Source organism: Danaus plexippus, chromosome Z (assembly GCF_018135715.1).
Source record: "Danaus plexippus chromosome Z, MEX_DaPlex, whole genome shotgun sequence".
NCBI classification, from domain to species: Eukaryota; Metazoa; Arthropoda; class Insecta; order Lepidoptera; family Nymphalidae; genus Danaus; species Danaus plexippus.
Window position 1 is genome coordinate 5,500,954 of NC_083559.1, and position 26,848 is coordinate 5,527,801.

Sequence of the window (26,848 nt, forward strand, 5' to 3'; positions counted from 1 at the left end):
AAAGATGATGTAAATTTGAAGTCTAAGACAGGTATTAAAATACTACTAAGAAAAACAAAATGCTGCCAACTGAGGTGAATAGAAAAAATTTGGGGATTGATATAATAGAGGTAACATTGAAAAATTATAAACCATGGCCTATAAAATTACGCTTATATATGAAACTATAATTACAGTTTGTGTTGGAATTATTTAGTTGATATTAAGTTAGAAATATATTTTGAAAACAATTTATTGAAGCTGAGCGTTTGATTACCCTCTATTGAAGTGACATCAACTTTGTAAAATTGTTTGGATTTTGTTGCTACTTTTATATCAAAACAATTATTTGTGAGTACCTGTCTTGATTAGTCTGGAATCTGAATAAAATAACGTAACTATAATTGCAAGACAGTTTTATTATTTCAATAATTTTTATCATAACTAATCATTTACATCTTTAAAGATTTTTTGGAACACGTGCCTGTTTTTGTTTTTAGGTACGGCTGAGTTGCCAATAGGAACGGGATATTTAATAAATAGGTAGGATGTAGTATGTGAAGAGACAGTAAAAAGATAATAGAATTAGGGTGGTCCGTTCACAAAAAAAAAATAGAATATAAATAACTTAATTCCGACATAGTTTATAATATTTTGAACTATTGCCCCCGACACAAGAAGAAATATTTTAAAATTTCGGAGAAAGAATTTTTATTTAAATAAATTTTAGATTTAAGCTAAAGTATCGGTACTCACATACACCTAGAATAAATAAGTATTTCCTTGCTCTTTTAATGTAGTATACATACTATTCTAATGTATTATATTACTATATAACCATCTGTTTACGAAAACCGTTTCAGTCCTTACAATTTTAACCTAAAACGCAAATTACCGTCCTATTTTGTGTTTAAAAAAATGTACTTTAATAATTAAATGTTCTTGTCTTGTATTGAAGTGACTTATTTTATAACGGCTAAATCAAGTTCAAATAATATAACGTCTTCATTAAGGATAAATGTAGGTAACAGTAAATTCTGTACCGATTCACCCCGTTTGACGGTAATTTAACTGTCAATGTCATTCTGCACTTGCTATGCTAGCGCGCGCGCTGTTTTTATTAAGTCTGTCAAAACTCACTAAAGTATCATGAGTGTAGCATTGTAGGTGTGTCAGTGAGAGTGGTAGTTATTAAAGCAGGTAAGTGGAAACGATTCTATTTAAAATCTTGTATATCTTTAAACATGTCTAATTGTTGGTACATAGCACTGTTTAACAATATAATATATTGAGTTATGTGACAGCAAGTGCGTTATAATGTGTATTTTTCCTAAGTATTACGTGAGATAAGATTACTCTCAAGTGCGAAATGGAATTAAATATAAAATTAGGTCAACTACTCTTATTAACAAACGTCTTATATTGTTAATTATTAATAAGAGAGGAAAAGTTAGCATTTTTCATTTCCATTATTATAATATCGATTTAATAAAAATATATACATAATCATGCGCAGCGACTTTTGAGTTCTTGATTATATATTTTATGAAAGCAAGCTAACAACAAAGTTGGAATACTTTTCTGCATGTCCAGCGAAACTGCGACATCATTAAAAATATTGCCTATTATTTATAATTGGAAGTCATGTTACGAGTAATTGATCTATATTTTCGCTCAAAATGTCTTTTAAAAAAACTTTAAAGGTTTTAAAATTGATTTACACGATTATTATTGAATTCGGTGAAGTACAAATGATAGCTATATTAAACGACAGAAAGTTCGGCTTCGGAAAAAAATCTGGTTTCGTCCGAGCCTCCATTGCGACCAAAATTGTTGGAAACTTTCGCCCACACCGGCATTCGACATGAATTAGCGTCCCCCTATAGTTGCTAAATCGACTGCCACTTAAAGTACATCAAAGTGTAACTAAATTATGGCTTTTTGGAAAATGTTACTCTCGAAAATGGCTTATAGGCTAAAAATGTATGCACCATAAAGTGAAAGTATCATAAATTGCTTTAAAACATCGTCTAAATAGAATCTGGACGGACCTCTCACGGGAATCTAAGTATTTTTTTTATTTTTATTATTAAATCGATTGTGTTATTTATATAGACTATATAAATAATTTAACTCTGCTGTTGATTATAATGTTTCGTATAATGACTACATTTTATACGACGTGGAATATATTAATCGCTTTTAATTTAACTGGTAATTTAGGAAAAGTTTCGTTAAAAAGTAAGTAAAAAAGTACTTAATATATTTTTAATATATTTTATTTGATTTCAAAACGTTATTCCTACCGCTAAATATATTAATCACCAATGAAAATCTCAGTTTGTATAATTTTATGTGAGACTCAAACTAACGAACTAGTCCTGAAGTATAATAAAAACCTAACTGATATAAGCTGTTGCTTTTAGTTCATAACACTTTTAAATAATATATATGTGAATTAATAAGTTATTACTATTGTTTTAATAATACTATGTTACTCTTTAAGTTTTTCTCCTATCGATTGTATTCAAATATTAATATTTACCAGTGTTATTATAATTATGATAATATATAAAAATAATATATTTATATTAAAGCACACAAAAGATATTCGTTCAAAATTGCGTTCCGTCCGAAATTGTCTGCGCTCAAATTTTCCGTCTCGGTTTTCGTATCGACCAACAAATCTGTTCCGTATAATGATCAACTGTATGAAATAGATCTCAGTGGCGTGCAATTGGAGAGGCCTATGTCCGGCAGTGGACCAGTATAGGCTGATGATGATGATGATGATGATGATGATGATGAATGTGCACCATGTTTATTCGTACCAAAAACATAAATCCGATCTCGATATTCGATTCCGTTTATGACATTTGTTATAAAATAGTATAAATAAGAAGAAAACTGTTTTATATAATTAGATAAAGCAAATAAAATAAAAGCTGTGAAATAAATTACCATGAATATAAAAATGTCAAGTATCGAGAATATTACGTAGTTGAGAGGGGCGAGATTTTAATTTTTTTAGGACTGGCAAAAAAAAAAACAGAATGCAGTGTAAATAATATATAAATATATATATATATATTTTCGTTAGTTTGAGTCTCACATAAAATCATATAAATTAAGAGTTTCAAACGGTGGTTGATATTTAGCAGTAGGAATAACGTTTTGAAATATATATATATATATATATATATATATATATATATATATATATATATATATATATATATATATATATATATATATATATATATATTAAACGTATTTATATTGTCAAGTGTTATACATATAGTATATAGAGTTGAAGTCTTAGTGTGACCTACAAAGGCTATTAGCTCGTACCGGCTTATATAGTCTTACACTAAACATCGTCGAGAATGTTATTACGATTGTAAGGGCTGCTCTGTTTCGTGTTTAGTATATCATACAATAAAATATTAAACATCCTAAATTATAATATTTTATAAATTATATTTGTGAAACTAAAAAGACGAGCTAAGCTGCGATTTAATCTCGAATAAGGATGTATGTTTAATGAAGCAGTAATTACCAGTGCACATTTTAAAGCCAGTGACTAGTTTTTATCTAACCACATTAATATTAATAAAATCATCCTATATGAGAAATATTGAGAAATAAATAAAAAGACTTGAATAAATAGAAACATTGAAAATAATCTCCTGGCAGTATAATACAATATACATATGTATGTATGAGAGCAAAAGCTTTTATTTTACAATTTATTTTCATAACTTAGTATGAAGTGCCTAATCTTATTAGTGTATTGTTCGTTCAAAAAACATATTTTTAATATCCATTGTAAAACTACACTAAAATAGAGTTTTTTTTCCAATATATTGTTACAATACAGTTTGAAATCAAATACCCTTTCGAATGTCTGATATTCAATTAGTGATATAAATTTGTTGTTCTTTTTATAAATACTAAGTGTATTGACCAGACTGGATACATATCAAATAATATATTTTACATTTCACGTGTTCTTGTCACGTAACATAATCATTTTGGTGGTCAACAGTTAATTTTCCTTTTAATTACACATATAATAAGCTAACCACATAACCGAAATGTATAAATTAATTTGCTTTTATTTTATCAAAATCTATATACTCGTTAAAAATAATAATTTGTATTTTCCGTTGTCACAACTTAACCATTGATTACTTAATGTGTTTCATTATATTTTAGTTTTTAATACACCAACAAGTTGTTTCGGTTCTTAAGGAAACCAGCAGACAGTTATTTTTAATGTAATTATTTTATTATTATGATAATTTGTTAAACATCTGTTATGAATATATTTCTCTCTATGAAATAAGAAAAAATAATGAGGAATAATTTAAAAAAAAAAAACACGAAAAAAGCCGGCGAACAAAGAAACTACAACAAAGCGCTTTGTTGAAACGCATTCCAGCCTCTACGTTTGAATTATACTCAATATTCGTATAGCATCATACCATATATTGTATACGTGTTAAATATTAGTTATTAATTTATAATTACACTTAACTGGATAGTCCCTAACTTACCATTCCAATGAAATCCTGTTCACATTGTCTTTAATAACATTAATAGTACGCGCCAGGAAACAGACGCAAGCATATGAATTGATTGACTCAACAATCAAGCCGAAACTGTCACCTGTTTCTCTAATTTGAGTTTCATTTCGCATAAACTATGTGTAAATATTTGAATGAAATATAGAAAAACAAACAATCTGAAAGTGATGTTTGACACAATAATATATCGCTCACTTTTAACAGTACATTTAAGTGCCTTTGAGATTTGGAAACGTTCAGATAAATCGTGAACAGTTGTAAATATTATATTAGACAATAAAATCCAGCTCAATTATACGTAAGAACAAGAAGATATACGAAAAAAATAAATAAATTATTAACTAATTTAAGTGGATAAAAAATTTAAAAGATTAGAGGTCTTCTACATTTAGATAACAACCAACTTTACTATCATGATGCCTCTCTTGAGAGACAAGCATGAAATTTATTTTATATAAATAATAATTTTAAAAGCAATTTAATTAAGGATATTTTCCTAAGCTTTCCTTTGCAAAATGAAATGCATCTTTTTTCAAATAAACTAATGAGTTGAAAAAGAACTTAAATGTTATTAAATTTTTATGTTGACTTTTAGTGTAATATTTTCAAAGAAATTTTCTAACGGACTTCATTTTGTGATTGAAAAATTTTCTTTCAATAATAAAATGGAATCCACGAACGTGAACCGCTGCACGATATTGATTCAAGACATTTGTATGATTCTTAAAAGTTTTTGATTTTGCAACTTTCTTTGAAACATATTCACCAAGGATTCCAAGGAAGTTTTCTCTACAAAATATATTTCAAGATACCGCTTCTTTTGTGTAAATTATAGTATATAAGACAAAAAATTATAAAAAGGAAATTGTTCATAAGGACATTAAAGGTTCTTAATGAGGAGAACACAATTAATTAAGACTTTATGTCCGTTAATTTAAGTTGAAAGAATTGTCTATTAGTTAAAAAATAATGCTTTCATTCATGTTTTGTAATAACAAACATAAAAATAAAATTTCTAGACAAGCTAATCCTAATGGGTAGTCGGGCAGGTGTGTGATTGAACGGTGCATTCGCACCCTCCCACTCAGGAAATACAAAGGACAAAAACACTAAGTAAACCGTGCTTAAGTTATGGATGGCTTTTAAAGCAACAGTTTTTGATATTCAAGAATTAATAACCACCAAAATATTGCTGCTCGCGTCTATTAAGATGAGATTTTATAAGAAAAAGTAAGTGAAAAGTTCAATACAAGATCATGTAATACAAGATTTGTGACTTAACTCATGATTTCAATAATCATATATGAATATATAATTTTTTTTATTACTGTTTTCGTCCTACTTATATTTAAGTACATTATGAGAAACGAATGGTAGTAATCGACTGTTCCTCCAACAATCGGAGTCCCTTGGGTAAATATTTTCTAAGTATGTTTCATTCAATATTTATGGTTATAATAATATATAATAATTAAGAATATTTATTCGTTATTACAAAGCTAGCTTTTAAATAAGATGGGACATTTCATTAAGATTACAATAGGATATGTACAGTTATAGTTATGCCTAAAAATCATGCAACTACCGGCTTCAGTCTAGACATTAAACTTTTCCACTTTGACAAAGGATGTCTGATATTAAGTTCAAACCTTATGTATATTTTCCTTTTATTGAAATCCAATTTGAAGAATACGTACAACTAGGATATTGAAAGTAAATTCACGAATGCGTCACAATTTTATATCAGATTTAAACAAAATGGTTTTGAAACACCTTTGATATCGAAAGTAAATTCAATAAAACGTTACATTTCATATTCAATCTCAACCATAACACTTTTGAAATAAACATATGATATATATTTTTATATCGATCTATATTTACTTAAATAAAAATGCCATTTCGATTCTGTATTTCTCTTTGTCTCTGCCATTTTGGGAAACGTTATTTTCGTATAGATAGCAGCTTAAAAAGATAATAACGACAAAAATACAAAGCGATACGCGAGACGTTGGGTATATTAGGCAGATTTGAATTTAGATGAAAACGAAACGATTATTATTCTAAATCAAATAAATATATTTGTTTTTAAAAGTATTTACCTCGTTAACAAATTATTTCACGTTAAGTTTGGAAAATTTTTCAGACAGGGAACAGAAGAAGTTGATTTTCCTGATACCTCGTACAACTAACGACAGAGTCTTAGATAACAAACAAATAAAAATAAGACTGTTTGTAACTTATAAGTATATTTTCTTCTTAAATACTTTATATTGTACTGAGTATAAATATGAAGTATAAGTATAAAGTATAAGTATAAAGTATGAAAACTTAATAAAATGTAAAGCATTATCTTGTAATTAGTAATTAATATAACAGCTGATATTATTTATATTTACATTAATTTACGTTATATCGTTGATATTCCGTTGTAACGAGATGTAACGTAGTGAAAGTTAGTCACACGCGTCAATATGCAATTCACACTTTCTCCGGCTCGCGAACCTCCGAGTTAATGCCGGACCAACCTGTCCCGCACTAATAACCCCGTTAAAATTACAACTTATAACATATAACTTTATTTTTCTTATAAAATAACAGTACATACCTAAATTTATAACTACAGTGTGCATAAGTCTGTACCTAGTTTACTTTTTACAAAGCAAATCAAAGGTACGTTGAACAATATAATGTAATAATATATTATAATACCGAAAAATCAAATTTAAATCGTATTTTGGAAAATATTTAAATCAAAGTCTACGTTTAGATTCACAACAGAATTCATGCTGCTCCTGCTCTACCCTTTCTATTATATTTTACAATGAACTAATTGCATTGTCAGATTTGTAGATGGAACTTAAATGAGTACTGATTGTATTAGTAACTCAATGTATCAAACGCACTCAACTATTTCGGGGTTAAGTATAAATGTAAATTTGTATACAGAATTAATTTCAACCATGTTATTACGTTTAATGTTTTACTAGAAACGGCTTTTTAAACGTTATAACATACACTTTCATCTCGTTTCATTAAAAAAATGAAAAGGACGAAATGCTTCAGATTTATAATAAATAGTCTTTTAATAACGATTAACTATATCTTATAATATCCTCATAAAAATATTTGAATTTAGAAAGATGTTTATATATTGTTTTATTGAAATTAAATCGTACAGTCCAGTTGCGGGCTATTCAATTAGATTTATAAGTACCATGCGATAGATCTGATGGGTCTGTATTTGAAACTAACCCTTTGAAATTATTCACAAACCCATATGTGATTACGTCAAAATCTGGAATGAATCCTGTTACGAACATCTTTTGATACAAATATGAATCGTCTCTGAATTATCTACGTGGATATTGAAAATGTAAATATATATAGAGATCAGTTTATACTGCGGTTTGCGTACACAAAGCACGGAATTCAATGGGGCTTTGATTGAACTATCGATTTAGTGTACAGTTTGTGCAAATATTAATTATATGTTAGCACACAATTTTACGCGTCTTGTTGTTAAGACCTTAAACTGATTTAATTATATCGTAACAAAGTTTTATAATTGTTTTGTTTTATCAATTACTTCTAATAGAATAAATTGATCACAGTTTTCATTATAGTCATATGAAATTAAATCCGAGGAGTGATTCTGTTATAAGCCAATTAAATAAGACTATTCGTCTGAACCTGAAGTATTAATAGTATTAATTCTGATTGTTAGCAATTTAGTACGACCAAAATGGCTCAATTATTTGAAACTGAGAACGTTTTGATTACAACATCCCTGTATCGGTGCGCCGCCTAGTCCGCAACGGTATTTTAAATGCATTACATATATATCATATTGACCTGTAAATGTTTACAGTCGTGATAAATTATAATATAATTCTAGTGAAAACATATCAATATTACACGACTCACGAAACAGCCTTTGAACTAAAAATTTGTAATAAATTCCATGACAAATTTAATTCCAAAATTAAAAAAAAAATCTTTTCAACAAAAACGTTTGACATTTTCATTCACCAATATCTTTGTTTTTGGTGTCAATCAAGCTTTTCAAACATACAAATGCATTTTCCGCTTTGGTTAATAAAATGTTCGAGGTTTTTAATTTTTCTTCTGTAATGAACTTTGTTAACTAAAACTGACGGTCGTCTTTCGCTTAACATTCAAACGAAAATTTTAATTTACAAACTTCAACAAGAATTCTATTTGTAACTTCCTGACATGTCATTCTATTATTATTCAGAGTCTCATTTTTCATTAAAAATTATATCTGTAATACAGTAAAATTCATATTACGCCATTGCACGATAGATAAAAATAAAACCAAATTGTTTAAATCAGTTTAAAGTTGACAAAGGTTTTATCTCACCCAAATATTAGAATGCTACCGTGTACATAAGTTTATGAAGCTGAGTGTTATTTGATGTAATTATCACAACCTCCCAAAGTATTGCCTGCAATTTCATTTGAATCTCATCAAAGTGTGGGCACACTTTGATATCCTTTGTGCTGACTGACGCGCGCCTGTGCAATATGCCGATCATAACTTTACCCAAATACATGAATAGTGCACTTAATACACTAAGCTCTTCAGCGGTTAATTATAAGATGTCATCCCCTTAAACATTATCTATTCCATAAACATGTGACGTTTATAATGTTGTTAGATATGATAATTAATAATTTACCTAATTAGATATGATTTATTTACAAATATACAGTAAAAAAAAATATGGTACCTACTAAAATAAAACGAAATTTTAATAAGAAAAATTTATTAAACAATTATAATCTTAGAAAAGCTGCATATTAAACAAATGTATTAAAATTTATTTTCAAATAAGTTACCTTCTCATGAATATAAAAAAAACTCTTAGTAAACTAACTATTTCTTGAGCTCTCATGAACTAGTAATATTCATCTGATATAATGACATAACTTTGATAAAAGTTTATGAACGTATTGACTTCCCACTTCACAATTTTATACCCTTACTACAAGTTTTTGTTGCCAAACTATTTAAAGACAGTTTTAATTTTGTTATTAAATAATTATCACACATGACCATTAACTTAGATACATACACGCAACACAAATGTATAACTGTTTGTATTAAGTTCCGCGATACAGACACTTAGTAAGGGCAGTCTGCTCAGGAAGGTAGATATCCCAATACGAAGTTTAAATAACACTACGCTCGTCTAGATTTCTTTGTAATCCCTAGTGCTCCTTGTTGGGTAGAATGTTTCTTCGAATTGAAAGTTCCTGTTATAATCATAATTACTTCTCCAATGAACTGATTTGTTCCTGACTCGATTTATATTTCACCCATTAAGTACATATATTTACAGGATAAGTTTTAAAAATAAGATTTGTGTGTAACTTATTTATAACGAGACAATTAATTTTTTTATGAGGTTTTCATATTCTCTAACTAGAGTGACTTTAATGACTACAGGTCTCATTATGATTCAGTAATAATACGAATATTTATATACGAAGGGTAATCTACCAAAAATTCCTCCATCCTCCCTAAATATTAGTCGTGATGGGCGAGCTTGATTTATAGGATTTTGGATTATGCAAGTCTGTGCGAGCTACTGATGCATTCCGAAATAGTTTTATCGACGATGCGTTATTAAATTTAACGGACCCATTAGTGGTGTAAATAGAGTAGACAATTTGAATACTAGCGAGACATTAAATTAAGCACTATGGATTTTGTTACATTGTTTTATGAAAAAAAAATATTTTGTAGTTATAAAAGCAGGAATAAGGTGAACGTCTGTAGTTGATACTCATACACGTATGTGGATATTGAGATTTCTATACAATTTTTAATGAGTGACGGAGTTTTATTAAGTTAAGTATTTGTTATACGACGGACCATTTGACGATTCTTTATAATGTAATTAGGAAGGGATTTGAGAGTTAATACAAAATTGAATTAACTAACAAACATGAACCATTTTTTATATAAATAAATCATTATTATTCTACATAGCTTTATAATTCAGACTTCTTAGGTTCCATTATTTGAAAGATACGTATTATTATAAACGAAGAATTGTTACAAACAAAGATCATATTTACTTAAAACTACCAACACAAATATTATGAACAGTAAATATAAATTGTACTAAGTATATATTAAAAATGAGACTTTGATATGAAAAATCTTTAAAATTATGGCTTGGTTTCATCTTCACGTTCAATTGTTTATTTAATGTTAAAGAGCTAAGGTAAATCCGTAAGCTTAATGAGATATATGAGATTCGCTTCATTGAAGTTCTGATTCAATGGCCATTGTAAAATCGCTCCTCCTCTTACAGAGTCCAGGCCTTTAGCTAGAGAGCCACTATTGTAAACATGGTATCAATTTCATAGAAAGCGTCATAGTCTAGAGTTAGTAACTATAAAGATGCTTTAGTTAACTCAAAGTTGTTACAAACTTTGACATTCTGAATAGTTTTATTAAACGAGCTTATTATCGATTACAATTTATGATGTTCGTTTTCTATGCAAGCGGATGATAATGGTGTTCGTTTTATATAATTAAGTAATAGTGTTTCGATTTGTTAATTTAATTTTCCTCGCTTCGCTGTTAGTCCGCGCACATGTATTGTCAGTGATGCATCAAAGGGGACGAGGGATGTGGAGGTTTTAAGCCGTCGCAGAAATTAATGTGGATTTTATTACTTCCCCGCATCATTTTATTTGATCAATTTTACAATATTTTTAAAATTTTCAATCTCCTGTTACATTTGTAACTTAGTTTCAGTGATGACCTAAACGTACCTAATATTTAAACCAATACTGGTTTTATATATTTATAATATTAGCAACGTAACTATTATGATACTCAAATATCCAAGTATATTTTAAAGTCAATAAAACAAGTTCTAAAATCGATATATTTACTTCAATAATCGTATACAGAGATTTATCTTATTTTATATGTTGTAGTTAATCCTATATGCTCTTCGTAATAAGATTTAAATTACTAATAATTTCCAGACTAAGCTGTGTTTGCAGGCTGAAAATCGTAGGTAATCGGATCAGCATCGCTTATTTTAATTATTAGTAATATCTATGGCGAACAAATATTTACCTTAAATTTTAGCATGTTATTTATAGAACTAAATTAGATTAAAAAAACACTTCAGCTATAGCACAAAACTTCAATTCTCTCACATATCAATACAACCGTTGTTCTCTAAGAAATATTAATATTATTAATATATTAATTGAAAGAATTTAAATTGCTACATAAATTATAAAACTCCTCATAAAACAGACAAGGTCCCCGGACGTTTAAAAAATATTATTACCAAGGAAAGACGTATTTCAGAATATCTTATTCACTCATAATTTGCTATTAAGGACTTCACTTTAAATGCACAAGGTACTGACTTCTTTCCTTATTAAGAACTAATCCACAGCACGCAATACTTTTTGATATTTCAGCGAAATTGGATAAAAACGTTCCTAAAGACGTCGTTGAAAGATTCTTCAAACTTTGTAATTTACATTTTTCAATTTTCAATTTAATCTAATTGAATAAATCTAGGGTGTTATAAGGTTGGTGATAAAAGACTAACCACAAGGCTCTTTATGTAAAATAATCTCTTCTTGTACTTTTCACTAACATTAGAAGTTAATTATGAAACGTAAAAATTTTGACTTTATCGTACGTGTTTCAAATTGTAATAAAATTATGAAGCCTAAGTAAGACAATTTTAAAACATAAAAAAAATGAGTATTAATTTATAATTTAAGAAATGTTTAAAAGAAAAATAAGTTTCAAAACAGTTCTCTCGGAGTTTCTTATGTTCGGTTGTATTTAAGAGGTTTCAGTTGTGAAAATTTCACAATTTAAAAATTGTTAATGTTTTGTGTGATTTTATATTTTGTTATAATTCCTGGAACCGAATGGTTGTAGTGGGTGGGGTACAGGCGTGGTCTGGTTCAGGTCGCGGCAGGGTATAAGAAGCGCTGGCAACACTGCAAGAGCACTGATCACGCGGACGCCGGTACGAGCGGCAGCCTCCACAGCTAAAATTATTATTAATAAAAATTATAAAGTTTAAATTTTTTTACAATATGTTTTATGTGACAAGAATAGCGACGCGTCACGACGTGCTCGGCGAAGACGAGGTGAGTTTCTAAACTTATGGGGAATTCCCTTTAAGAAATAACTTTTGACGGTTGGGTTCGGAAATATTTCGGTAAAAATTATCCTCGTGATATATTAAATATTTTTAAATAAAACGCCGCCTGCATAATAGTGATAATAGTAATTTGCGATTTTTATATAATATTAAAATGCTTACCTTTTCAAAGATCTGTTTTTTTTTTTACAAGATATGCGAATTTATTACTCATAAATATATTGAAATATGTTTTGCGATTTCAAATACATTCTTCATGACTCGTCCTGGTTTAGGATAAACCTTTTCTATTTTGTGTAAATTTGAAATGCGCGCGTCTTAGTTTCATTTAAGCTTAAATTTTAATGTACATTTTATTTCATTGTGTTGTGTTTTCTAATGAATATAATAGTTTTATTTTTAAACATTAGTGTCATATTCAGTGAGTTAATTCATTAAAAATATTTTTTTACATACTTATTTCTTATAATAATTTTTAATATGTTTTACGCAATGTATGGTAAAATGTTTTTTTAATAAGCATGATTATAAGATCTAGTATATTTTTTTAAAATACATTGACTTCAATAATTTCTTGTGCAAGAATCTGATATATATATATCAGATTATATATATATATTTTTCCATTTAGAAGTTAATATCCAGACCCAAGAAAACCTTAAAGATTGTAAAAATCAGTCTTTCAAAATATTAAGTTTCTTTTCATATTGAGATAATAATCTGTACTAATTAAATATCCTACTAGTTTTAATTTGAACAAAAAAAAATATTACCAATAAAATATTTTAACTTAATTTTATATTTTTATCTACTTAAAATTAAAACATTTTTATTTGAGTTTACGCAATACGTATTATTATATACTTTTCAGTCTGAAAATATAAAATAACAAAGGTGAGAAAATAATAAGAATGAGCGATAATTTAGCGGTGTACTAGTTTAAGAGAGAAAAATTATGCTCGTATTATTAATTTTTAGTGTAGAGTCCAATAGACATAACTAAATTGGAAGTTTTTTTTTTTTTCAAAAATTACTCTGAACGCTTTAGTTCTCGAGATGAAGACGGTGACAGTGTGCTTCATCATAGCGATTCCCATTATTAGTATTTCATGAACTATGAAAAAAAAAGGGCGAGGCCTGTAAGGCCGCTTCCTCCTTCCTCATGCGCACACGAAATGAGTGTCTTCAAGATGAGAGTAAATAGTTTGTTACTGAGATATTGTGTTCACCTCCTACGGCTTCATTTCCACCTTTCAACAGTTCAAATAACATAACTAAGTCAAATACTATGAAGTCGAAAATTTTAAAATATATAGAAAGTTAAAGTTATAAAAGAGCAAAGGTAAACTCTTAAAAGCTAGCTAGCTTCTCTCAAAAAAATCTGTTAAAAGCTAGGTTTGAAAATGGTTTTATCAATAAGTTTACAAGTTTGCTCATTATGATATTCCGATTTTTAAACAGCGAAAATGGTTTATTCATTACATTACACACAAAAGCCTCATAATTAACGAAAAATAACAACTTGATCATAATTTAATTAATTACTTGCATCACCGACGCGTCTCTTCCCAATTTATAATAACTGTTTCACAAAACATTTTAAAGTTCGAATATTATTGAGCGCCACGAGTACTGTCGCGACGAAAATAGATAATTATATCATTATTAAAAATACATGTTGAATGGAATCGAATGTACTGCTCGGATTATTTTTAAGGCTGTGCATTTTTATTCAAGCAACAGGAAAAGACCTTAAGCATCCAATAATATAAAAATATACGTTTATATTTCTTTTGTTTCTAAATCTACTTATGTAACGTGTAGGCGAACGTTGCATCCGTCGGAAAAATACACTCAAATGGCAAATTAAATGCAACCACTTAACATTACTAAGAATTTTTTACATTGATAATTATTATTTAAAAATAATATTTTTTATTTCTTATAAATCAGATATCTAAAGAAACGAACGTATCGAAGCGCTTCATATATATTATATGACGACAACCAAATCCCTTTTGGGATTGCGAGATTTAAATCCCATATATGCTTTACAGTACAAACCTAACTACTGTTTGCGTACATTACAGTATAAAAATAGGTATTATCATATTTATGAGCTTACATTATAAATTGTGTACAATTTTCATTTAAATACCCTACATGCTATATAAATTTATGTGATCTTTAAAAATATCGCTCTAGTTATACGCCAAATATCTTTTTGCATATTTGTAACCCTCAACTCAATGTTGTTCACATCTTATACAGCGTAATTAAATTTTATTTTCGATGATTATTTTTTCAAACTAAGTGCAATTTTAATTTAATTAGTAACATAGATATAAGAGTGTTTGTCGAACTTTTTCATAATGGTTTGTCTGCACTCTATGTACATGTATGTAATGTCATCTATGCGGTTCTAGAATTTAAAAAAATATGTTAAATATGAAATAACATTTATTAACTGGCCGTAACAAGTCACTGCAACATTGGATGGATTATTATATATAAAACATTCCACATTAACTTAACACTACACATAAAGTGTTAACGGAATTAATTGAATTCGAGTTTTTTACCTTTTGCTAACAACATTATAAGAATGGATTCTTCAGCTAATGCATATTTGTTGTCGTTAAATATAAAATAAAAGCAAGCTTCCAAGAATCTGCCGAAAAGATTATGTCAAGTTAGAAATGTTTATTTTAACAAGCACCACACCAGCGACGGCTGTGCGCCATCAAAGAGTTAAAAGTTTAAAATGTAATGACGATTGACAATGTTTTAATACAGCTGGGGAATCCGATCGTGATGCCGGAGTTTGTGGCAGCAGCAAGGACGCCGCCCAGCACACCGATGGCTACGACCGAATTTATCCAAGAAAGAATGACGGGACCCACTGCTACAGAAGAACAATTACATGCAACTACCGCTCTGGGGATTACGGCGGAGACACAATTCAATACATCAAATGGCGAACCGCAACCCAGTACGTCAGGATACCAACCTCAACGTGGACCAAGGAACCGTGACCGACGGGACAGCTACTCTGGCATCGCTCCAAGAGCGGAACCGGAGGACACTGATAGTGATGAATTCTTTGAAGCGGTAAGTATTCCTAATGTACTATGTTAACATTAAACTTCCAGAAAATCAACATGTTTTTTATAGTTATGGAACAAAATTAAGACTAAAATTAATAAAGATTAAAAATTCTTTAAGCGTTTGAATTAAAATTAATAGCTAATAAAGAAACTTTGCGAGAGTTTTGGGATAATATAGAAAATCATGTTAGGCCGAAAGTTTCTTTGTCCGTGTCACAACTCTAAGTCCTCGCTAGTAGAGCCATTTAAAAACTATAGAGTAAATTATGTACTTAAACACTTGACCATTTCGTCGTACACTTTCTTACATTATAACATACAAAAGTATTGTATTCAAGTAATCTGAAATCACCGAGGCATCTGACTCTTAACTCTTTATAAAATAAAAATATTATCAACTGTAAATTATACAAAACGCCGCGCCGATAGAAAACTCACAGCAAACACGGGAAATGTGTGGTTCACTTTACACAAAATTTAATCTATACCTTATACCTACGTGATAAAATATAAATTCAATAACTTCCTAAAGCTTCAAATATTATATCAGCAAACTGTTAGTTTTCTATTACAATATTTTGTTTGAATAATTTTCGATAACATTTTGAGCGAGACATGCACTGGTTGAACTTAATTTACGGAACTAGCAGCGGGGCACTGCTAAATAAACAGCGTTGGTCAAAGGTGGATTTGATCGCTCGGCTATGATGTTTACACGAATTTGATAAGAAATTCAGTTCTAAGCGATTTTCATGTAATTCGCTTCTGGGCTTTTAATAACTGAATATATGTATGTGAACTAAAACTAACAGACGTGAAGTATTATATAGCTTTATCTTTCATACAATTTAATAATCACATACTAATGTAATGTAATCACTAGTGGCGATTTATGTAGGTCTAAACATTAGATTTTTTAGTACATTTATATTGTATATACATATATGTATATTAAAAGAAAATATATTTCTTCGTTATTTTAAACACTCAGTATGTACCAATTATAAAATACGCACTTGAAATAGGTATAAAAAAAATATTTTATCTGAGATAACTCCACATCACGGAAGGGTGGTTTTGAAATTCATTAAAATGATAGTTTTACTTCAATAAAATATATTTATATTTTTATTTAATATACATCCTAAAAATTATCATTGAAATGAAAACATTTATTAATATATCTTTGGTTTTTTTTTTAGCAATTAACAAGAAACTTTTTTTTAAATTATTTTCAAAGAGACAAATTTTGTATTCAATTAAATATTTTATTCAAATTTCTTTCACGGGCGCCGGTAAAGTCTTCGAAGGTTCTGTACTAAGTTTTAATCGTAATGTCTGATGCCACATATATATTCATATATTATTGCACGAATCTGTCGCTCTTCACTGATGCATCCCGTCATTTATCTTCGTAAAAATTTATCCCACAGCATTCTTCTATTTGTAAATATATGCAAGCCACGTTGCTTACCTACTTACAGCGCTGTGCGCGTTAGCTCTGTTTTAGTGCGAAATAAAATAATAATAATTCACTCAAATAATACTTCAATAAAATTGTATTCATTCACATTAAAAGTGTTATCGGAGATGTTGAAATAATAAAAACAGACGATTCATTTCATTCTAATCGATACAGAGGTACATAACGATCATATTTGTGGAAGGTACATTTAATTTTCATTGTTTTATTTTTAACCCTTAGATATTTAATATAAATAATAAAATGTCAAGCTCATCACACGGCATTCCAGCTATTCCATTAAATGCCTTGAAATAAAGTTATAAAGAATGTAGCCAGCTTTCATGAAATCACTTTTCTGCGCGACTTATTTTTAAACGTAGACATTAATAGAATGAACTATGTCGCAATAAAATATATATAGTTAGTTATAAAACAATTCAGTAGGTATTTATATCAACTGACATCGTTATACGTCTATACAATGAAGTAGAACACAGTAGGTGCAATAAAAGATGATCTCAAATACAATAAAGTGTAATACGTACATGCATATTTGATTTGTATTTATTTGCAGGAAGATCATGGGTCTTCACCACCGAGCAGTCCAATAGTTCCCTGCAACCCTTCAACAGCGTAAGTACTTTTATATTAAACCGTAGAACCAGAAAAAGAATTATAACTTAGTAGTAGTTTCTGTATCCGGATGACATACAAGTTCCACTTTTACTCCTAATAGGATTATTAAATTTCTCGTTTAAAATAAAACTCAGATGAAACTTCCAGGAATATAGTATTGACAAAAAAAAATATTGAAATAAATATGTATGTACTAAGTATCTCTATTAACTATATGCATATTTATTGGTGGTATTTATTATCTCTGGTTAAAGTTCTTATCAATTACGTATGTGCGTTAACAAAGACCTTATAGCTAATGAATTTCATCATCTAAAAGATTCCATATACGAATAAATTAATGCTTTTTGTTCTTAAAATTTTCCTCTTTCACATTTAATACACTTCAAAACAACTATCAAATATGACATTGCAATAACAGTATTCGATGTTTTGTTTTATACATTGAGTTCATCAATATGAATGAGACTGATTTTGTCCTACAGCAAACTCCCAAAAGACTAAGTTCATCAGACAAAAGTCTGGCTTTGTATGATATAATCCGCTTTAAGGATTAAACGAGGTAATTTAATGGAGTCGCCACTTTCGTACACGAACATTTTACAAAAAATTCTTTCATGTAGTAATCCCAGCTCACATATAACATTTAACCATTTCACATACTATTCAGCTCATTAACAATAGTTGAAAGTTATAACGTAGCTCCAAAACTAAAGTTTACAGTGAAATTTTATAAAGTTATTTAATACGTATTTAGGACATTTAAACGGACGACTTCCTACGAGCTGGTTATTTGTTACGCTCTCATTTATTACATACATTTTATGAATTCATATTTCGTATGTATTGCATAGTATTCAATACGTAATAATTTAAATATAGAATATCGACTGAGTTGACACTCTACTCGGCGCTGGGAGACTGTGAACGTGCTCTTCAGCTCTTCTTCAACAATAATCTTGACGGAGCCATATCCATTATGACCCCGTGGTAAGTAGAAGACGCGGGCTTGTGAAACGCATAAAATTTGCAATATTAAATTTTATCTGAACATCTGAACTTAAGTTGTATTTTAGGATACAAATACAAAGGATCTGAATGATAATTCAGCTCCTGACATATTAATGTTAACGAGATTCAATTGTAATCAGACAATAGGACCAAAACTGTATTTATTTCTTAACAGGAAAGACGTATCGCTATACCACGCTCACGGTGCTGCCATTTTCGAGTTCATACCGGCGATGCTAACCCTAGATCCGGTTCAAATACAAAAAGCAAACGACGCTTTGAGACATACTTTCGAACTGTGCTCACAACATCGCCGGAACTACAACTTTGTTCAGTCTATTGGAGCCATCATTAGGAGGGTAATCTTATTTAGTTTCTGGGCCCCACTTTATTGATTTACCGTTTAACTTCATCAGTTCCTTGAACATTTAATTTAGTCATCTTGAAAGTGAGAGATCAAATATTCTCAAATGAGATATATTCGTTGCTTCAAAGAAAGACGTTGTGTCATGATAGTGTAATAATTAAGTAACATTAAAGCCGTTTGAAATATGAATCAATGACCATCACCCGATTTATAAAACAATGCTCTTAACTGTTTTTAATTATAAAGTATACGCGATGGTGGTATACTCATCCTTTAATCTCGAAATCTTAGCCAAATTACGCGACTTATACTGAGGAAGAGGCACACGCTGAACTCATTCATGCTGAGGCAGTGATGCTACAGGCTTGTATCGGAGCCCTCGAGAACGAAGATGTAGCGGGCTTAGTGAAGGCCTCCTTCCGCATTAAATCGTCCTTTAACAGCTACAAGTACGTCATAACATATACGATACCAACATCAAAAAATGTTCACCCACCATGATCATATTAAGTTAAACATCAACACAATTCTACAGAATTTTAAAATCAAGCTTGGAATTATATTTCAACAATTTGTGAAACGAAGTTCCCGAAGCCAACTAAATACGTTAATGGATGGAACGTCAAATTAAAATAATTCAATATCAGCTATCAAGTGAAGCTAGTTTTGATTTTATTAAAATATATATTTAGAATTTCAATACATTTCAATTTTTACATGGAAAAAAAAAATATTGGTTACATTGCTGGCTTCTAAATCCTCAAAGCAATACTGTTCACGATCTATGTATTTGGACTTAATTATATATAATTGATGTCCACTTCGTGTTATCAATTTATAATAGCTATCAATTTTCATTTCTACCTTCGATAATACGTATATGAATTCCTAATGACACCGAATTCGATTTGGAAATTACGGATTGATTGACGCAATTAAATGATATTCGATAAATTCATAAGCGCGAGTTAAGCTTTAATTGTTTTTTTTTGTGTGTGTTAGGCAATGCGCTAAGATATTGTCGCGTAAGGAATGGGAGAGTGCTGAATGTAAGGCTCACTTTGAGAGCGGCGTCAGACTCGGCCTGGCGACCTTTGATGTCATGATATCACTGCTGCCCCCCCGCCTGATAACACTCTTGGAGTTTATAGGATTCAGCGCTAATAAGGTATTTTAATGGAACACGTCTTTAGGAATTGTGTTTAATTTAAAATATCATTACCATTATCTGCTATTGGTTTGTCGCTACGAATAAAATATGTCCATATTTAGAAGGTTCAGTTGTAAGAACCTCGTGACTAAATAAAAAGTTACCAAAAATGTTCTTTAATGAACTCGTATATTTTATTTCCAACAATAATCTGTTTACAAATTCAACGGCGACAACTCAATATACGTGAAATCCCGGTGCGGATTGCTTTTATATTGAAATCAAAACTAGATAGACAGACAGATTAATATTCGGAATCTATCAAATGAAATGAACGTGTGAAACAATTTTTAAAGTTTTTCGCTTTAATCCCCGCTTCGTTATTGCTGAAAACGTTAATGAAAAAAAAACAGTTGCTGATCCATTTATAACAGGTAATAATTACGAAGAGAAAAATATAATTCAATATTCCCTTGTTGATGTTTGTTAAGATTAAATGTACTTATATATATATATATATATATATATATATATATATATATATATATATATATATATATAGAACTTAAAGCGTCCATTGTATTTGATAGTGCCGGATTTATTTACGTGACTTATAACTTAACAATAAATGCGCTTTGCTGCAAGACTTTAATAAGGTTTCCTTTGTTAGGAAAAAGGCATAGAGGATCTGAAGATGGAGGCCAAATCCCCAGGATTACGGTCTGTGCTCTGTTCACTGACTCTCTTGATCTATTATCTAGTTATTGGACACTTTGCCGCTATTGTACCGGATTATTTTGCTACGGAACAAATGATTTCTAGAGGATTGGCGGTGAGTTGACGATAAGGCTTTTTATTTTATATTATTTTTAAAAAACTTCCTTATAAATTTAATAGCGTTTCATTTAGAATGTAAAACAAAAACATCCGTAAATAAAAATATATATTAGAATTAAATACTTATGTGTATCAATTAGAATTATTAAATGTTTTTTTGTTAATAAAAAAATTCTTGTTTACAACAGAGCGTCCAAGCGTTACGCTTCATGACTTGTATAACGATTGTTCCGACGTCACAACTCGCAATACTTATCGCACATTGAAGTTCACACAATACTTTTGTAATAGACATATTGTTCGGTTTCTCAGCGCATTGTTTTTTATTTTAAACATAAATTTCGTTTTGAAATATCATAAAGCGTTACTCGTGTGATTTGTTTAATAAGAAATCGGGATACGAGACTTGTCTGTTAAAAATTAGAAGTTGGAGTTAAAAGATTTCCTTCTTACTTACCAGCCGTACTTATTTATTACAGATGTCAAATTTTTTTTGCTCTTCACATTGCGCATTCGATTCCATCTTGTCCTGACTTGTCGGATTGTTTTATGACGTGTGCTTCATGATGATATATCTTAGTTTTTAAACAGAATATATTAAAGAATACTTTAAGTTTTTGTTGCAAAAGACCATTAGTTTTTAGAATTAAATGTTTTGCTATTTGGTTTTATTATGATATTTTTTTTAATATTTAAAACGGGTTCGGTCGTGTTCTGTAAAGAATAAAGAACTTGATTTAACCTTCGGTTACTGTTTGGATAATTATAGGCAGTAATTAAATAAAACAAAAATTTGTACGTAAAATATAGTTGTTGATGGGAAATGGGAATATCAGTTTATATTGGTACCGAATTTGACCACAGAAGCTAACAATTGGCTCCAGGGAAGACACGATATATCAAATTCTGGGTAACAATTTGTCGAGAATTCCGGCCAGCTCGTAAAGGTATTACGTGTCATGAAGCACACTGAGGTCATTCAAAACTATCCTTAATTAACGATATATTGATACGTGAATATATAAAAATATAGCTGTCAAATTAATTTAATTACGTTTTTAAAGCTCAACATTAATCTACAAAGGTTTACGTTACCGAAACTTACAAACTATGTATATTTATTGAAAAAAGAAATATGAATCTTTTTCTTGTGACGATAAACAATAAAAATATTGAAATTAAATTTTTCATAAAACAATATTATAATTAATATAGTTGTATATTTCACTTACGTTAAAAAATTCAAGTTAATCAATTTTAGAAGTGCTATGAACATAAAATTCTCAACTTGTAATGTAAACAGATTCTCGTGCTAGTTGTACGCACACTGTATATGTCCGTATTGCATCGTCGTTTCGTGTTCAATGAAATAACCTGAATGTATTTCGGTAACAGAGGTATCCGAACAGCGTGTGGTTTACGATGTTCAAAGCTCGGATGCTACTACTTCGGGGTATGATCAACGAAGCGGTGGAATCGTATCAGATGGCGACTCACACTGAGAATCTATGGCCGCAACTAAAACATCTATGTTACTGGGAAATGATATGGGCATACGGGTCAGTTATATGAGAGTTTCACCGACCACAACTACGTGGCATTACATTAACCTTTCAATTTTGTTTTTAATTTTTATATAGATTCAAAGTTTATTAATGACAGTGAACGGCCATGAATCGATTTTTATTTTAGATTTTCATTAGTTTATTTTATTTTTGATCTATTCTTAAATGTTCTTAGAATAATGATGGAATGGTCTCAAGCCGCGTGGTATGCGAGTAGACTAGGCGTGGAGAGTAAGTGGTCCCGCACTATATACATGTACACGGAGGCCGCCATGCACTTAGAGCGGGGGGACGGACTCACCACCGACCAGAGGCGACACTGTGAACTACTACTCAGGTAACAAATAGCTTCCACGCCGCTGAACTCGATCACTTCATTCCGCAATCAGTTATCATGCATGTGGCTCCGAAATCATTTATTACTGTGTAGAAATACAATATCATAAAAGTAATTTAAGCTCAAAAATCATACAAGACGAAATTATTTGTGAACCATATTGATGAAAATTATCAGATTTATTATGATTTTTACAATTTTCATAATAATTACTATAAAGGTTTTCTATCTTTAGACATACTGTCCACTATATATATACCCCAAAAGGCACGCCAGTGTCGTAATTGATGCCGACTGTGAACAATTACCAGAACGTCAATCAAAAGTAAAAGGTCACTTTACAGTGATACTAATAAAATGTTTATGAGCAACAGAGCGTAACACATTGTATACCTTACAATCACGTGTCTCCGCGATATAATTGGACATTTTTTTCTCGGATGACGAGAACTTTTTTTGTTCTAATTAAATAACATGACTATTAATTTTAATATAACATAATTTTTTATTACGAACTATTTCTGTTTAAAATATATATATTTTTAATATTTGTTGTTCTCATGTTTCGTATAATTTACGATAGAATTAAATTCCGCTTAAGTACTGGTAAAGAACGTCAGATAAGCTCCGAGTTAAAAATGCAAAGAAATAGTTGTATCGGAATTTCCCGTCCCTTGTTATCATGAATTTTATTAGTAGAACATTTTAAAAAGCTCTTGATAAAAGACTTTTATAACTAACGGCTTGTATTATTTCGCAGTTTCATAACAGATTCGCCTTCTAAACCTCTTTTTTTATATCCTTAGCTGGGATAATCTCTCAAGTTTATTTAAGATAAAATAATCAAGAATATTCTAGAATCTATATTAACTTCACATATTTATTTCATAAATCTAGCTTCGAGAGTTCATTAATTCACTAACATATTATATAATATTTTACATAAATGTCAAGGTTAGATTTATTAAAATAATTTTTTCTAAGTTAAACTAAAGTAAATTCTGTAGTCCTTATAAAACGAAATATTTTTCATCTATATAACTACAGAAATCCATCGTCACTTTAATACAGAACGTTTCAGTACATTTAGTCATCATACATACTCGTAGAGCTGAATTAGTTGTAGTGAAAATATTTAAATAATATATATATTACGAAACCGTATAGATGAATGTTTGTCACGCGGTTGTCATATATGTAGGAAGGCCACAAGCTACAAACAGAGACTCATGGGTCGTTCGCTGCCAATGGAGAAATTCGTTATCCGTCGCTGCGAGAGATGGCTTCGTCGCGGATACCTCACCCTGCCCGGCGTCGAGTTGATGTGTTTGTGGAACATGTTTCCATCACTCGCCGCCGAGCCTCACTACGCCGACAGAATGCTCAAAGTGAGATCCAATTTACTCGTACATGTACACTAACTACATACACACTACATCGTACACGGATAATACGCGCCGTTGCAATGTCCAAGTATTGACTCGCAGTGTTTATTCTGTCAGGATCGTGAGATGCTTGAGAGCTATATAATGAGTATTATTAAGTAATGCCGTTATTAAAGTTTAGATTTGAAAAAACTTATTTGTATCAACATAGAATTTTGTACTTTAGTTTTGCAGTTTATTAGCCGATTAATAAAACTTAGTAATTGAAGTGTTCCAATATTTCTTAATTCATACATTACTATCCAAATTATATAGAAGATAATATGTTTCAAGTTTAGATAGAATTCTTATTTGATATCTATTAGCTATTCAGTAGTCACATAAAAAATAGCTACACAATTATTTTTATACTATAAGTATTATATATGAACAGCACATCGAAAAATTATGCGACGAAGTTGAAACAACCCTGAGGAGCAGACGGAGCGACTCGTCCAGCGACACTCCGGACTATGATAAGGAGGACCTTGCCGTGGTCAAATATCTGAACGGCAGTCTATTGGCAGCGATGTCCTTGCCCAGGCTCGCGTTGAGACATCTCGAAGTGGTGCTGACGTAAGTACATGTAATATATATTTATATATATGTATATTTATATTATATTTAAACGTGTATGTATATCTTAGGATGAAAGACGAAATTAAGGACGGCACACATCTAGTACCTTTCACGGCTGTCGAGATAGCCATGTGCCACTACGCGCTCGGCGACTCGTACCAGGCCGTGGATATATTACATGACGCGAGGTAGATCATCAAAACAGTCAAAATACCTTAATATGCATATTTATATTGTAATATATTAAATATCTGTCATCAGGAAAAAATACGCTGGTTACTTACTAGAAGCCAGACTACAGTTCCGCATACATTCGAAGCTGGAGTTGATAAACGCGGGTGCAGCCAACACGGTTGTGGCTGGGACCACGGCTAGTGCTGTACCGATGGCCAGCGTCAACGTGCTCGCAGCTCGACCATCGACATCGACATCGTCATCCAGCAGACCAATCACTACATCCAGAGAGGTCGTCGAGAACAGATCAGGCAGGATGACGACCAGGGAAGTTCTGAACACGATAGCCGATTCAAGGGCAATAATGGCGGCCAGTTCGCATGTTAGAAACGAACCTGAAGAGATCGCTCTGCAAAGAGCGAACCCAGGGCACGCGCACGTGAACGCGAACGCGAACACGAACGCGAACACGAACGCGAACGCGAACTCGAACACGAATAGATGACGTCGTCGTTCGCGGGGCTGGAAGATAACCCTGCGAATTGCTAGATTCTTTATGTGCCCCTCCTTCTACCCTGGACACGGTGTGGAGAGATACGATCTGTAAGGAGAGGGCGGTTTCTAGTAGTTTGTTTTGTTATTATGTTTATTTAAATAAATTATGTTATTATTGCAATAGACTGACACTTGACGTTACTATGTGCTTGAAGATACATTTATAATACATATATAATATATAATAATAATAATGTTAGTACTCGGTCAGTCCGTGGTAATGTCGAGTTTGGCCTGCGCAGTCTAATGCAATGCATTATCTTGCCTTAACTTCATCTTTGACATTATTTTTGTACATACGTCCCATTAGTTGTTATTATTTCTTTAATATTTGTAAAGAATTTACGAGAATGTATAAATAATGTGAAAATTAAAATTTCCTAGATCCGAAGTTGTATAAATTATAATAAAAAATGTGATAATAATATGGACAATGGTTACGATGTATTATAAATTGTTTACAGGATTCTGTGTATGTTTGTTATATATGAAATATAATATTAATATAAACCTTGTTTTATTATAAAATAAAGGAAAATATTTTAATTTTAAATCGTACCTGGAACTATCGAAACCATATAATGGACAATGAATCGCATGAAGAGTTCGATGATCAAAACATATCAGTTTCATCGTTTTTTGAATGGCAAATATTTTATTAATTGATATTTATATGTAAAATTCTTTTTAAACTTCATTTAATAAAATTTTGCATGTTAAAATATAAATGTACTCAACGGTTCTAACTATTATATTTAAGTCTATAAGATAAATACTTAAAGTATATCAGAATTAAATAAAAGTATTCGATTGTTAATATCTCATAGTCTACTGAATAAAATATAAGAATAATAATAACTAAAAGTAAACTTAACTCGAAAATCTTA

The 26,848-nt window shown here is 30.3% G+C and overlaps 2 protein-coding genes across 5 annotated transcripts in view; one reads left to right on the forward strand and one right to left on the reverse strand.

Moving 5' to 3' along the window:
• The window catches only part of LOC116777766 (zinc finger protein ZFP2-like), an 81,734-nt gene that overhangs the window by 8,462 nt on the left and 46,424 nt on the right, over window positions 1–26,848 (reverse strand). The window lies entirely within an intron of this gene.
• On the forward strand, window positions 1,067–26,471 carry LOC116777381 (tetratricopeptide repeat protein 39B-like). The gene is made up of 14 exons (XM_032670895.2): window positions 1,067–1,179; window positions 15,551–15,865; window positions 17,901–17,959; window positions 18,845–18,952; window positions 19,149–19,332; window positions 19,632–19,789; window positions 20,343–20,508; window positions 21,161–21,322; window positions 22,723–22,886; window positions 23,068–23,229; window positions 24,431–24,617; window positions 25,048–25,229; window positions 25,301–25,420; window positions 25,494–26,471. Exons 2-14 carry the CDS (start codon window positions 15,569–15,571, stop codon window positions 25,909–25,911), a joined length of 2,367 nt encoding a protein of 788 aa, XP_032526786.2. The 5' UTR covers window positions 1,067–1,179; window positions 15,551–15,568; the 3' UTR covers window positions 25,912–26,471.

Bases quoted from the DNA above. Each gene is read 5' to 3' on its own strand.
- LOC116777381 (XM_032670895.2), top strand. From the start codon at position 15,569: ATGCCGGAGTTTGTGGCAGCAGCAAGGACGCCGCCCAGCACACCGATG. The intron at 22,887-23,067 runs GTCAGTTATATG...AAATGTTCTTAG, and splicing joins GAAATGATATGGGCATACGG to AATAATGATGGAATGGTCTC. The intron at 24,618-25,047 runs GTGAGATCCAAT...ATATATGAACAG, and splicing joins ACGCCGACAGAATGCTCAAA to CACATCGAAAAATTATGCGA.